A 13,018-nucleotide genomic window follows, 5' to 3' on the forward strand; every position below is an offset into this window, starting at 1 on the left:
TTCAGTAATTCATCCTGCTTCAAGATTCAAATTGAGTAATATAATACCATCTTAAATTTTAGCTGAAGAATTCAATGAGCATGTTATGTTTCTGCTATAAAAATGTAGTTACTGTATGGCACTCAAGTACTGTGTTAAATGACCCACTAACATTTCTGCTTGGCCCATGACTAGTGGAATATATGTAACTGGGTACAGTGAACTACAATTCCTTTCTAAGATTTAGATGAAATACAACCATCCACTGACATCTGAATTTATAACTTAGAATTTGAGTGCATCCAAATACTCTATAAACCAGGTGAAGATATTTAGCTTCCATGTTCTACTTTAGCTAAAATACACAACCTTGTACACTTGAAGTCAGACAGACATTTCAGTTGCTTACCTCCAATACTGAGCCTTGCTTTGGGAAACTAGTATTCAGACCAAGTCACTGCCAGTTTTTTGCCTTTGTTGCATTTTGTACAGTTTTTATATTTTTGATATCTTGTAAATAAAGACAACCAGCTTTTCCAGGTTCATAATTTATTGTACAAATTGAGTATCACATGATGAGTTGACATTAGCTTCTCCAGGCATGGGAAATTAACAGATGAAGTACAGTTAGAATCCTATAAACGAAGCAAAAATAGTTCAGACACAAATGTGTTCAACTTCACTTTTAATACAGCAAATTACCAATATATGACTTATCCACAACCCCCCTGAAATTGAATGCAAATTCATCAAATTCCCAAAGGAGTCAGTAAACCCCATAAATTAAGGTGTATTTCACCTTAATACAATTTAACCTAACACGTTTTTTTTTGTGTTTTTTTGGGGGTATTTTTCTGAGGCTGAAAACGGGGAGAGACAGTCAGACAGACTCCCGCATGCACCCGACTGGGATCCACCCGGCACGCCCACCAGGGGCGACACTCTGCCCACCAGGGGGCGATGCTCTGCCCCTCCGGGGCGTTTCTCCGCGGAGACCAGAGCCACTCCAGCGCCTGGGGCAGAGGCCAAGGAGCCATTCCCAGCGCCCAGGCCATCTTTGCTCCAATGGAGCCTTGGCTGCGGGAAGGGAAGAGAGAGACAGAGAGGAAAGGGGGGGGGTGGAGAAGCAAATGGGCACCTCTCCTATGTGCCCTGGCCGGGAATCGAACCCGGGTCCCCCGCACGCCAGGCCGACGCTCTACCGCTGAGCCAACAGGCCAGGGCTAACCTAACACCATTTTTAACCAGAGAGCTGCCAACAATTCAGTATGATCCTAAATGTATGCAACTGGAAAAAGCAAGTATATAAAGTAACATTTTAAACAGTAGAAAACAGATATGTTATCTAGGATCTATCTATTAATATCTGAGACACTATTTCTCCATTTGTATAAAGGGGCTACAACTAAATTCCCAAAGTTAGGAGGCACCTAATGTAAGAAATTGAGCTAAGTACTAACTTTGCCAGGAATGAGCCATGGACCACTGCATTCTGGGATATGTAGTCCCCTAAGGATTGGAACAGCTCTTAATAGCAGAGGCAAAATTTTCTTTTTTATTTTATTTTATTTTTTATTTTATTTATTCATTTTAGAGAGGAGAGAGAGAGGGAGAGAGAGACAGAGAGAGACAGGGGGGAGGAGCTGGAATCATCAACTCCCGTATGTGCCTTAACCAGGTAAGCCCAGGGTTTTGAAACGGTGACCTCAGCATTTCCAGGTCGACGCTTTATCCACTGCGCCACCACAGGTCAGGCGAGGAAAAATTTTCTGTCTGTGGAGAGCTATATTAGATTAAGATCTAGATTTAGGGTTCTCTACATATCATTTACTGCAAACAAGTATTTATTCAAGCATAGGCAAATCGGGGTTAGGGGCACTATGGGGATTTAATGAAAAGACAGTACTACTTACATAAAAACTTGAAACTAACCACATCAAAATTCTAACTGAACTACAGAGCAACAGTCATCAGAATCACCTGAAACTTAGCTGAATGGAAGTCCTACAACTAGGGAATTAAGCAGTTCTTAAAGGGCCTGCACAGGGACTTACTCTGACTCCCTCAGAACTCCAGTGCTTGGACAGCAGCTGGAAAGGCACCAGAGATGTATGGGAAGGAAATGAAATGTCAGGCATCAAAGTGAGCTGGGGGTTGGGGGGAGCTTTCTGCTAGACAAAGTTCATTTTCTGAGCCCTCCCCCAACAAAACCAGCATCAGAGCTTACAGCAACCTAGCCCACACTGTTTACTCTGGCCTGGTGATTCCCTGAGAACCCAACCACCCAACTTGCCGGCCCACCCAAGCGATTTTCAGTTGGTTTTCCATACAACATGGCCTGTCTTGGCTCATGCTTGACTTTCCTAAAATCATAGACAAGCAGCATTTGCCTTCAGCATGCTTTGTTCTTCTAATTAGTCCCAGGCCTGGCACTATCAGCAGTCAATCTTGGTTCTTAGCTTGGCTTTGCCTGGGCACCTCCAAGCACCCAGCACAATAGGCAACCATCTGTAAATCACATTATAGATCATACAGGGTGGTCCCAGGCAGAACACAAGCAGTAGTGGACCTTGGCCTGTACTTCTTGGAGGCCCTAGCACACCCAGTGGACAGCTTCAGACCACGTCAAAGCACCAACCAATCTTCACGAGTAATGCACTCAAGGGACAGACTCAGTGGGCACCAGAACTCCACTGGGTCCCTGTACAACTGATCCTCCACAGTAGTTGGTTGTCATCGCAGGCCTTTGTAGCCGATTGACCTGGGGGCAAATCCCTCCCATTGACAGGCCAACAGCAATCAAGGCTCAACTACAAGAGGAGGGTGTACACAGCCCATATGGGAGGTGCACCTGGAGTACACAGCTTGGGTAATCAGGGAGCCTGTGACACTGGACCCTACAAAACACCTACTACACAAAGACTCTACCAAGGCCAATCTAAGATATAGCAGCTCTACCTAATTCACAGAAACAAACATAGGGAGATTGCCAAAATAAGATGATTAAAACACAACAAACAAAAATCTATTCCAAATGAAAGAACAGAACTCCAGAAAAAGAAAACAAAATGGAGATAAGCAATCTACTAGATTCAGAGTTCAAAACACTGGTTATAAGTATGCTCAATGAACTTGGTGAGAATGTCAACAGCATAAAAAAAAGGACATGGAAACCATAAAAAAGAACCAATCAGAAATGAAGGATACATTAATTGAAATAAATAATTTAAAGGGAATCAACCGTAGAGATGAAGCGGAAAATCAAGTTAGTGATTTGGAATATAAGGAAGTAACTAACCCCTCACCCCATGAAGATAGTGTAAGGAGCCTCTGGGATAACTCTATACCAACATTTACATCATGGGGTTGCTAAGTAGGAGAGAGGGAGACCAAGAAACTGAAAACCTATTTGAAAAGAAAATGACAGAAAACTTCCCTCACCTGGTAAAGGAAATAGACATATAAGTCCAGGAAGCACAGAGAATCCCAAACAAGATGAATCCAAAGAGGCCCGCACCAAGACACACAATAAAACGCAAAAGGGTCAAGACAAGGACAGAATCTTAAAAGTAGCAAAAGCAGCCTGATCAGGAGGTGGCGCAGTGGACAGAGCGTCAAACTGGGATGAATCAGGTTCGAAACCCCAAGGTCACCGGCTTGAGCACAGGATCACAGACATGACCCCATGGTCCTTGGCTTAAGCAAGGGGTCACTGCTCACTGGAGCCCCTGGGGCCAAGGCATATATGAGAAGCAATCAATGAACAACTAAAGTGCTGTAACTACGAGTTGATGCTTATCTCTTTCTCTCTCTCTGGCAAAAAATAATAAGGGTAAAATATGAAAAAGAAATACCCACAAAAGTAAAAAAATTTATGAACAATAAAATGGCAATAAATACATTTCTATCAACTATTGACAAAAACAAACAAGCAGAACAGAAACAAACTCATAAATACAAAGAACATTTTGATGGTTGTCAGATGGAAGGGGGGTGAAAAAGTTTAATGGATTAAGTACAAATTGGCTGTTACAGAACAGTCATGGGGATGTAGAGTAGAACATAGGGAATATAGTCAATAATATTCTAGTAACTATGTATGGTGTCAGATGGGTACAAGATTTATTGGGATGATCAATTAGTAAATTATATAATGTCTAACCACTGGAGTGTACACCTGAAACTAATAAAGTATTGTATGTCAACTGTAACTGAAAAATAAAAAATGATGAAAAAAAACCCCTTGAAACTAGCACAACAGCAAAAAATGAGATACAGCTGCAACTGATTTTAAAAAGGTTGACTAATAAAGAACTTATTATATGAGAGAAATAAGGTCTTCATAAAAAGTCCCAATTGTTAAATGAGGAAAAAGCACATGAAAGAACGTTAAGAAAAATACAAATGGTAAACAAATGCAAAAAAGTGTACAATTTCATTAAAAAGACATTATCTTTACTCATCAAATTAACAAAAACCAAAACTGGTATTATTCAAGAGCGACAACCTCCTGGGTAAGAATTCAACCTAAGGAACAATCACAGATATAGACTTCATGTCATGCTGAAAAGCATTCATTGTAATGTTATTTATGTTAAAATCTAATAGACCTATTTACTCTGTAAAATAAATTAAATATCCACAAGCACTCACGCATTCAAATTATAGAAAACATTATCTGTTATAAGACAAAACACAGCCATGAATCATAGCCAACAGAAACCAAATGAAATAAAAAAGAGCTTAACCGGCCCTGGCTGGTTGGCTCAGCGGTAGAGCGTCAGCCTGGTGTGTGGGGGACCCGGGTTCGATTCCGGCCAGGGCACATAGGAGAAGCACCCATTTGCTCTTCCCCCCCTCCTCTCTGTCTCTCTCTTCCCCTCCCGCAGCCAAGGCTCCATTGGAGCAAAGATGGCCCAGGCGCTGGGGATGGCTCCTTGGCCTTTGCCCCAGGCGCTAGAGTGGCTCTGGTCACAGCAGAGTGAGGCCCCGAGGGGCAGAGCGTGGCCCCTGGTGGGCGTGCGGGTGGATCCTGGTCAGGCGCATGCTGGAGTCCGTCTGACTGTCTCTCCCCGTTTCCAGCTTCAGAAAAAAAAAAAAAAAAAAAAAAAAAAAAAAAAAAAAGCTTAACCAAAATGGTAATTAAAGTTGTCAGGGTAATGGGATATGGGTAATATTTTTCTCTTTATAGTCAGAAAAAAAACCGCAACATCAAAACAACTAAGTTATAAACTTTTAAATGTCAACTCCTTACTTTTTTATGTCGCTTTCACAGCTGGGGTTTTTTTAGACCTTAACTTGAAGTATAAAACCAGCAAAGCAATGCCTCCATATGTGGCCAGTACACACTGAAAAAGAAAGGGAAATGTAAAGAGTTGCTCTCACACTTTTATTATTCTAAAATACAACTGCTTAAAGGTATCATTAATACTTACATTCATTCTACCTGTGAGAGTGTAAGAGTTGAAATATTTTTTGATACCAGTGAATTGGAATTGAGCATCAGCTTCTGGACCTGCCATGGCTTCAATCTTTTAAGAAAAGAAAGAAGGCAATAATAAATTGGTTTGGATACAATTTAAGACTTTTTTTTTTAGAGTTTAAAAACCTGTCAAGTCTTGTAAGTCTTGCCCAACACAGCTGCAGCAAATAGGGTGAAAAAAGCCTTGCTGATAAGGAAACTTTGGGAAGGACTTTACCTTAGTTGCTTTTACACAACACTCCAGAATATATGTCAAATCACTTGGCATAGGAAGAGAACACAGTAGTCCACCCTCTGACCCAATATTGCTTGATATTTTCATTATTCTGTATTATGGTCTAATGTATATGACATTAATCAGTTTTAAGATTAGTTGAAAGGCAGAATTTGACACTTTTCAGTTTTGCAGAGGGGTAACTACCAATTAAAGAGCTCAACTTGCAACCCTGCCTTTTAAAGTTTTTAAAATAAATAAAACCTCCATGGAAGGCAGAAAAGGGATCATTTAGAAAATAGAGTTGATACATAGTAGCTGTTGGTGGTGGGGAAGCTGGAATTCTTATTCCTTATGCCAAAATAGATAAATGAAAAAAAAATAGATAAAAAATTTAAATGTAAATTGTGAAAACCAAAAATTCTGTTAGGAAACGGGCAAATATTGTAATCATCTTAGAGAAGGGAAAATAAAAGAACAAAAAGGCAAAACATAAAAAGATAATCAACCTCATGATCAAAGAAATGTAAAAAATGAGACCAATATGTAGCAGACTAGCAAAGAGAAAATTATGATAAGCAGTAGTAGTCAAGTTGTGGAAATAAGCACTCCCTATGTTGCCCACAGTGTAAACTGATACGACTTCCTAAAGTGTAATTTTGCAATATCTATCAAATTATAAAATCAGTACACCCTTTTATCTAGCTGTGTCATTTGTCCTCCAGAAATGTACCCTTATAGATAGATATACTGCAAAGTGAAAACATGTTACATGTTTCAAGGATCGTGATTGTAGTACTGTTTACTAAAGTGAACTGGAAGTAAAAGTCCACCTACAAGAGACTGATGATGGTTCTCATTAGGAGGAAATGTGTGCAGATCTTTATTTATGTATAGACATGAAAAGATGTCCCTATGTAATGTTAAATTAAAAAAAAAATCCTACTTCTGGACACTGTATTACAGACATTATCAAGGGCTCTCAAAGTCCAGTCCTGAGGCCAAACTGGAAAACTTGTTAGAAATGCAAGTTGTCGGGCTCTATACCTTAAACCTATTGAAGCAAAAACTCTGGGGCCCAGTAATCCATTTTAATAAGTCCTCTAGGTGTTTCTGATACACATTAAAGTTTGAAAATCACTGCAGTAACAGAAAACAGTGGAAGAATGCACCATATTTCCCCATGTATAATAAGATGCACCTTAAATTTGGGGCCCGAAACAACAAAAACAATATATTACATAAAGTTATTGAACTCAAGTTTTATTCATCTACAACAATGAGAGCAAAAACAAGGGTGAAAAGTGGGAAATGCAAGTAAAAAAAATCTACAACCGCTGTTTAAGACGCATCCAGTTTTTAGACCTCAAATATTTTATAAAAAGGTGCATCTTATACATACAGTATAAAGCTAACTTTCCAGAGGAGTTATATCTATGGTAGCTATATATTTTACAATGACATGTATTTCTCTTATAATAAAAACTGCAAAGTGTATTCAAAGGTCACCAGAACAATGCTTGAAAAGTTGTATGACCACCTATCTACTACGACCGACGCCACGCCGAGTGGATTGGCAACACAGACGAGCCAGTCGAGGTCCCATCGAGATTGGTAGGCAGTGGCAGTGGCAGAGCTGGCTCTTGATGAAATGGAAGAGGGAGAGATCTGTGAGGAAGTCGTTGCTTCTGAAACTAGCACTCTTCTGTTTTCTATTCAAAGGTTTTCAGGAGCATTCACGTGCACAGAATTGGCAATAAAAATTTTGTACAAATGACCCTTAATTGTGAACTGTTTCAAAAACGTTCTTGGGTCCCCTAATAGCCTTGGCTTGTCCAGTGCAAGTAGGAACATCTCCATTAAAAGAAACCTTTATGATGGAGCTTTTACACTGTTTCATTTTACTAAATTTACTAAAGACAGACTCCCCTCCCCCCCATTTCCCTTCATGATATACAATATTTTTGGATTCTTCTAGTTATCAAGCAGGTTTCCAGGAGAAACCTTACAGAAAACAAGGACTTAATTTTGTCACATTAACAACTGATAACCCTCACTACCTGTCCCTCACAAAACATTTTAGGATGATGTGGTGTGCAACTGAAACAATTTAAGGTGCTTTAAAGTTACTTCAACGTGAAATGGGATGAAGTCTGGTGTCTGTGAGAGTTCACATAGGGCTGACTCGGCCTTAAAGCGTGGTATAGGAACTGCAGTTTAGTTTGGGTCTTAAAAAATGATTCCTGAGAGGCTGAGATGGAGAAGGGAGTGGAAAGCGGGCTGTTGCTGGTGAGATAAGCAATGAGAGCAAAGCCTGGAAACACTTGGGTCTGCACTCCAGCAAACTGTTGGTTACTTCTGAGCAAGGATCAGAAACCGCTGTGCTAAAGTGCCCTTTGTGGAATAACTGAACGGATACTTGCTTTCCTTTGGAGTAATACTTAAGTTTAGAAAGACATATTAGTGAAGGAAAAAATTATCTAAGTCATATTTGTTAAACGGCAGCCTGTGGAGAAGTCTAAGCAACAGAGTCTCGGCTTTTGTTAATAACTGACTGGAAAGTAGCTATCAAATATAATTAATCTTTCCATGCCTCTCTTCAACTGTAAAAAGGCATTTCATTCAAGGCCCAAAGTGATCAACTGCCCTAGCCCTAGTTACTCTGTTTCTCGATACAGCTGTTTTGCTGTCGGACTGGTCACTTTCTCGGATTGGTGAGATCACAAAGTAAAGGAGGCAAAGATTGAGCGAGAGCCGCTCAGGTACCAGAACCAGACTCTTGCACTTCAAGTTTACAATTCTCTGTTCTGGTTACCTCCTAGGAAAGGCCTACGGGCTGATCGAACACATTAAAATCTAAATATAACCCGCTTTCCGCGAGCCCGATAGCGCAGGGGCCGGGCCACACTCCCTCTTGCTCTGACAACGACTACCACGCAGCTAAAGGAGGTCTGGCTGGCGAGCTCCCTAACCACAGCTCAGTGGAAACAAGTTGTTATGGGCATACAGAGGAAAAGAAATTAATTCACCAGAGATGAGGTCAGAAGTTCAAGTTTTCTTTTTCTTTTTTAATTTTTTTTAAATTCACTTTAGAAAGGAGAGAGAGAGAGAGAGAGAGAGAGAGAGAGAGACAGAGAAGGTGGGGAGGAGCAGGAAGCATAAACTCCCATATGTGCCTTGACCAGGCAAGCCCAGGGTTTCGAAAGGGCGACCTCAGCATTTCCAGGTCGACACTTTATCCACTGCACCACCACAGGTCAGAAGTTCAAGTTTTGTTGTTTTTTTTAAAAATTTTTTTTAGATTTTATTTATTCATTTTAGAGAGAGGAGAGAGAGAGAGACAGAGACAGAGACAGAGAGAGAAGAGAGGGAGGAGCAGAAAGCATCAACTCCCATATGTGCCTTGACCAGGGAAGCCCGGGGTTTAAAACCCACGACCTCAGTGTTCCAGGTCCATGCCTTTACCCACTGCGCCACCTCAGGTCAGGCCAGAAGTTCAAGTTTTAATCCAAAATTACGTCACGGGTAACCTTGGGGGATTACCTCCGCTGCAGGCCGCATTTTTCTTCACTGAAAAATGCAATCTAAGGGCCTTTGGGAGCGATGGAATTCCCTGGCAGCGCCGGTTCGCCTCTCCCCAAGGCTGCCCGGCCAACGTCCGACCTCTCGCACCGCGGCCTCCCGATCTCAAATTCCTTTTCCATTCCCCACCGTTATACTCCTCCCCCCCAAAGCGAAGACCTCACGGCCTTCCTGGACTAGGAACGGTCGGTCGGACCCTAGCCGGCCTCGCAAACTAAAGGCGCGAGGTCCGACTCTGGGCCTTCCTCCACACCCACCTTGCAAAATGCACGAATTCCAGCAGCTGTGCCCTTCAGCGTACGGAGACACCCTTCTGCCCGCCGGAAGAAGCCGCCACCTCCGCACGCGATCACTCGGTCTCAGAGATTCAGCCTCCGGCGTCGATTGGCTATGGCTCGGACCTGCATTTCTGCTTCCGGTCTCCAAATCTCCTCCCCCTACACAGCTCCAGGACGCAGCATATAACGGAAGTAGGGTGTTGAGCCCGCCCACACTTCCGGGAAAGCTGCGTTGTGCGTTGGCTCTACAGGTGTCCGCGTGCGTGACTACCGTGGCGCTCCCTCCGAAGTTGAATCTGGCAGGACTTGTGAGGTTGGTGACTGAGGGCAAAGGGTATATGGGAGGAAACCTTGTGGCTTCCAGGTTTATCCTAGGTCCTAGGACAGGGGTCCCCAAACTTTTTACACAAGAAGCCAGTTCACTGTCCCTCAGACCGTTGGAGGGCCCAACTATAAAAAAACTATGAACAAATCCTTATGCACACTGCACATATTGTAAAGTAAAAAAATAAAACGGGAACAAATGCAATATTTAAAATAAAGAACAAGTAATTTTAAATCAACAAACTGACCAGTATTTCAATGGGAACTATGCTCCTCTCACTGACCACCAATGAAAGAGGTGCCCCTTCCAGAAGTGCGGTGGGCCGGATAAATGGCCTCAGGGGGCCGCATGCGGCCTGCGGGCCGTAGTTTGGGGACCCCTGTCCTAGGACTAGGTCTCCCGAGTCCTGCCATGGACCCTGCAGTGCCGGGTGAATGATTCTACCACCCCAGACGGGCTCAGAAGCCTGTAATATCAATCAGGCTCTGTCCCCAGGAAGCAGCTTAAGTCCCATCTTTGCCACTGGATTTACTGTCTCTTTGAAGCTCTAGTTTTTCTTGATTAGGGATCAAATTCTGGGCAAACTAAGCTCTGCACTTTCCTATTTCTGTGAAACATACATACTTAAAAAATGTTTATTGTATTGACCTTAGATAGAGAGGAAGGGAGAAAGGGAGAGACAGGCGGGAGCATCGATCTGCTCCTGTATGTGCCCTGACCCGGAATTGAACCGGCAGCCTCTGTGCTTTGGAGCGACGCTCTAACCAACTGAGCTATCCGGCAGGGCCTGCAGTGTATTTTTCTTGATTGCTGTTCTCTTCTAACTTGAGCAGTCATTTTATTTCTAACTATTTAAGGGTGTCTGATCACCAAAGTAAACATTAAACTACCCATGTATAATTGAAAATCTTTTACGAAAAGCCTAATCCTTAAAATTTAATTCCAATTATTATGCTTTATTTGCCCTGTGGTCTAGTTGAATGATCCTTAACAGAAAGGGAATAGCAGGCTGTTTGACAGTAATTATTTGATAGACAGATTGCCGGTGCTCATTGGAAATATTTGGCTTTTCCTGTTTCCATACTTTTTCTCATTCCTTTTGCTTTTCCCTTTCCATCTATCAAAATCCTATTCATCTTTTAACATTTTGCTCAAAAGCATCTTCTTTAGGACACTTAATCATTTACTGAAGCCTCATCAGTTCCTCTTTGTTGATAGTTTGTATAATTGGCCTGACCAGGTGATGGCACAGTGAATAGAGCATTGGACTGGGACACGGAGGACCCAGGTTTGAAATCCTCAGGTCGCTGGCTTGAATACGAGCTCATCCGGCTTGAGTGTGGGCTCATCCAACTTGAGCGCGGACTCACTGGCTTGAGCGTGGGATTGTAAACATGACTCCATGGTTGCTGGCTTAAGCCCAAAGGTTGCTGGCTTGAAGCCCGAAGTCACTGGCTTAAGCCCAAGGTTGCTGGCTTGAGCAAGGGGTCACTTGCTCTGCTATAGCCCCCTGGTCAAGGCACATGTGAGAAAGCAGTCGATGAACCACTTAGGTGCTACTTCTCATCTCTCTCCCTTCCTGTCTGTCTGTCCCTCCCTCTCTCTGACCCTCTCTTGGTCACACACAAAAATATTTGTATATAGTAATTGTTTTATATTCTTGAAAGTGTTCATGTTCTTTAAAGGCAGGGGGTTATATATTCATTTGTGTATTCCTGACTTAACTGTAGCTTCTTGATACTCACTGCATTGAGTTATTCCTGGAAGAAAATGGGTGGATTTGTGATTATGAAGAAGAGACCTTTGGAAGGATGAATTGTGGATTATCTGGGGTCTGGCCTCAAACCTTGGTCCTGAATGCTATCTAGCACATTGGTGCTAGAAGGCTGTATCTCTTGTCCATAGATCACAGCCTATAAGAAATCTTACACCAGCATTACATGTCCTGTAACTCTGCATTGTTTTTAGGAGACCCAAACATGTCAACTATGGAAGAAAGCTTCCCTCGTGGGGGTACAAGGAAGACCCACAAATCAGAGAAACCTTTGCAGTAGTCAGTTGAGCAAGACAACTTATTTGATGTAAGTGGTATGTTTGGTAAGAATCACTGAATACTTTCTGTCTGTAGTGTCCTTGTGAAGAATAAGCCCTGTTTGAGAATTGTGTTTTCCAGATTTGGTTTTTTTTGAAGTCTGAGTTTGTAAATTGAACATATTAGAAAGTCCATACCTCCACAAGATTGTATCTTTTGAAGCTTGGCTTTTGGTATTTGAGTTTGCAGTGTTCTTCTTCTTTGTTCTTAGGAATTTTGTGCCATGTTGATATAGGATGGAGAAAAAGCATTTGATTACTATTTTTGAATGGGGTCCTTGCTGCCATGTATAATGGTCAGAATTTGCATTAGAATTCATAATCTTGCCTGACCTGTGGTGGCGCAGTGGATAAAGTGTCAACCTGGGAATGCTGAGGTCACCGGTTCAAAACCCTGGGCTTGCCTGGTCAAGGCACATATGGGAGTTGATGCTTCCAGCTCCTCCCCCCTTCTCTCTCTATTTCTTTCTCCTCTAAAAAAATGAATAAATAAATTTTTAAAAAAATTAAAAAAAAAAAACAATAAACTTAAAAAAAAAGAATTTATAATCTTTACCTACAGTAGGCTGTGCTCTAAATGCTGGAGGGAAGGGGACTGCCATTTGATTGTATGGCTTTATGTCTATTAGAGATCGCCATTCTATGATGAGGAGCTGAGGCTAAGAGAGGTTATATAATTTAGCTGAAATCACACAGCTTGTTATGGTGGAATTTAACTTGGTGTTCATGACTCCACTTCCAAATTGCTTCTTTTTTTTTTTTTTTTTCTGAAGCTGGAAACAGGGAGAGACAGTCAGACAGACTCCCGCATGCGCCCGACCGGGATCCACCTGGCACACCCACCATGGGGCGACGCTCTGCCCACCAGGGGGTGGTGCTCTGCCCATCCTGGGCATCGCCATGTTGCGACCAGAGCCACTCTAGCGCCTGGGGCAGAGGCCACAGAGCCATCCCCAGTGCCGGGGCCATCTTTGCTCCAATGGAGCCTTGGCTGCGGGAGGGGAAGAGAGAGACAGAGAGGAAGGCGTGGCGGAGGGGTGGAGAAGCAAATGGGTGCTTCTCCTATG

The 13,018-nt window shown here is 42.4% G+C and overlaps 1 protein-coding gene across 2 annotated transcripts; it reads right to left on the reverse strand.

Annotated features, from left to right (window-relative positions):
* Positions 1 to 494: 494 nt before the first annotated feature.
* Positions 495 to 9,669, reverse strand: ATP5MK (ATP synthase membrane subunit k). 2 transcript variants are annotated; one of them, XM_066238443.1, is made up of 4 exons: positions 9,515 to 9,669; positions 5,415 to 5,510; positions 5,234 to 5,327; positions 495 to 614 (listed from the first exon to the last, which is right to left on the reverse strand). In XM_066238443.1, the coding sequence occupies exons 2-3, from the start codon at positions 5,499 to 5,501 to the stop codon at positions 5,238 to 5,240; spliced, it is 177 nt and encodes a 58-aa protein (XP_066094540.1). In that variant the 5' UTR covers positions 5,502 to 5,510; positions 9,515 to 9,669; the 3' UTR covers positions 495 to 614; positions 5,234 to 5,237. The 2 variants fall into 2 exon arrangements, with proteins under 2 accessions (XP_066094540.1, XP_066094539.1); XM_066238442.1 differs by lacking the exon at positions 9,515 to 9,669 and adding an exon at positions 9,219 to 9,508.
* Between the last annotated feature and the right edge of the window lie 3,349 nt (positions 9,670 to 13,018).

The sequence above is a fragment of the Saccopteryx bilineata genome, chromosome 7, assembly GCF_036850765.1.
Source record: "Saccopteryx bilineata isolate mSacBil1 chromosome 7, mSacBil1_pri_phased_curated, whole genome shotgun sequence".
In the NCBI taxonomy this organism is placed as follows: domain Eukaryota; kingdom Metazoa; phylum Chordata; class Mammalia; order Chiroptera; family Emballonuridae; genus Saccopteryx; species Saccopteryx bilineata.

Excerpts from the sequence above, each read along its gene's own strand:
- ATP5MK (XM_066238442.1), bottom strand. Across the intron at positions 5,328-5,414 it reads CTCTCACAGGTAGAATGAAT|TGTGTACTGGCCACATATGG; the intron begins GTAAGTATTAAT and ends TTTCTTTTTCAG.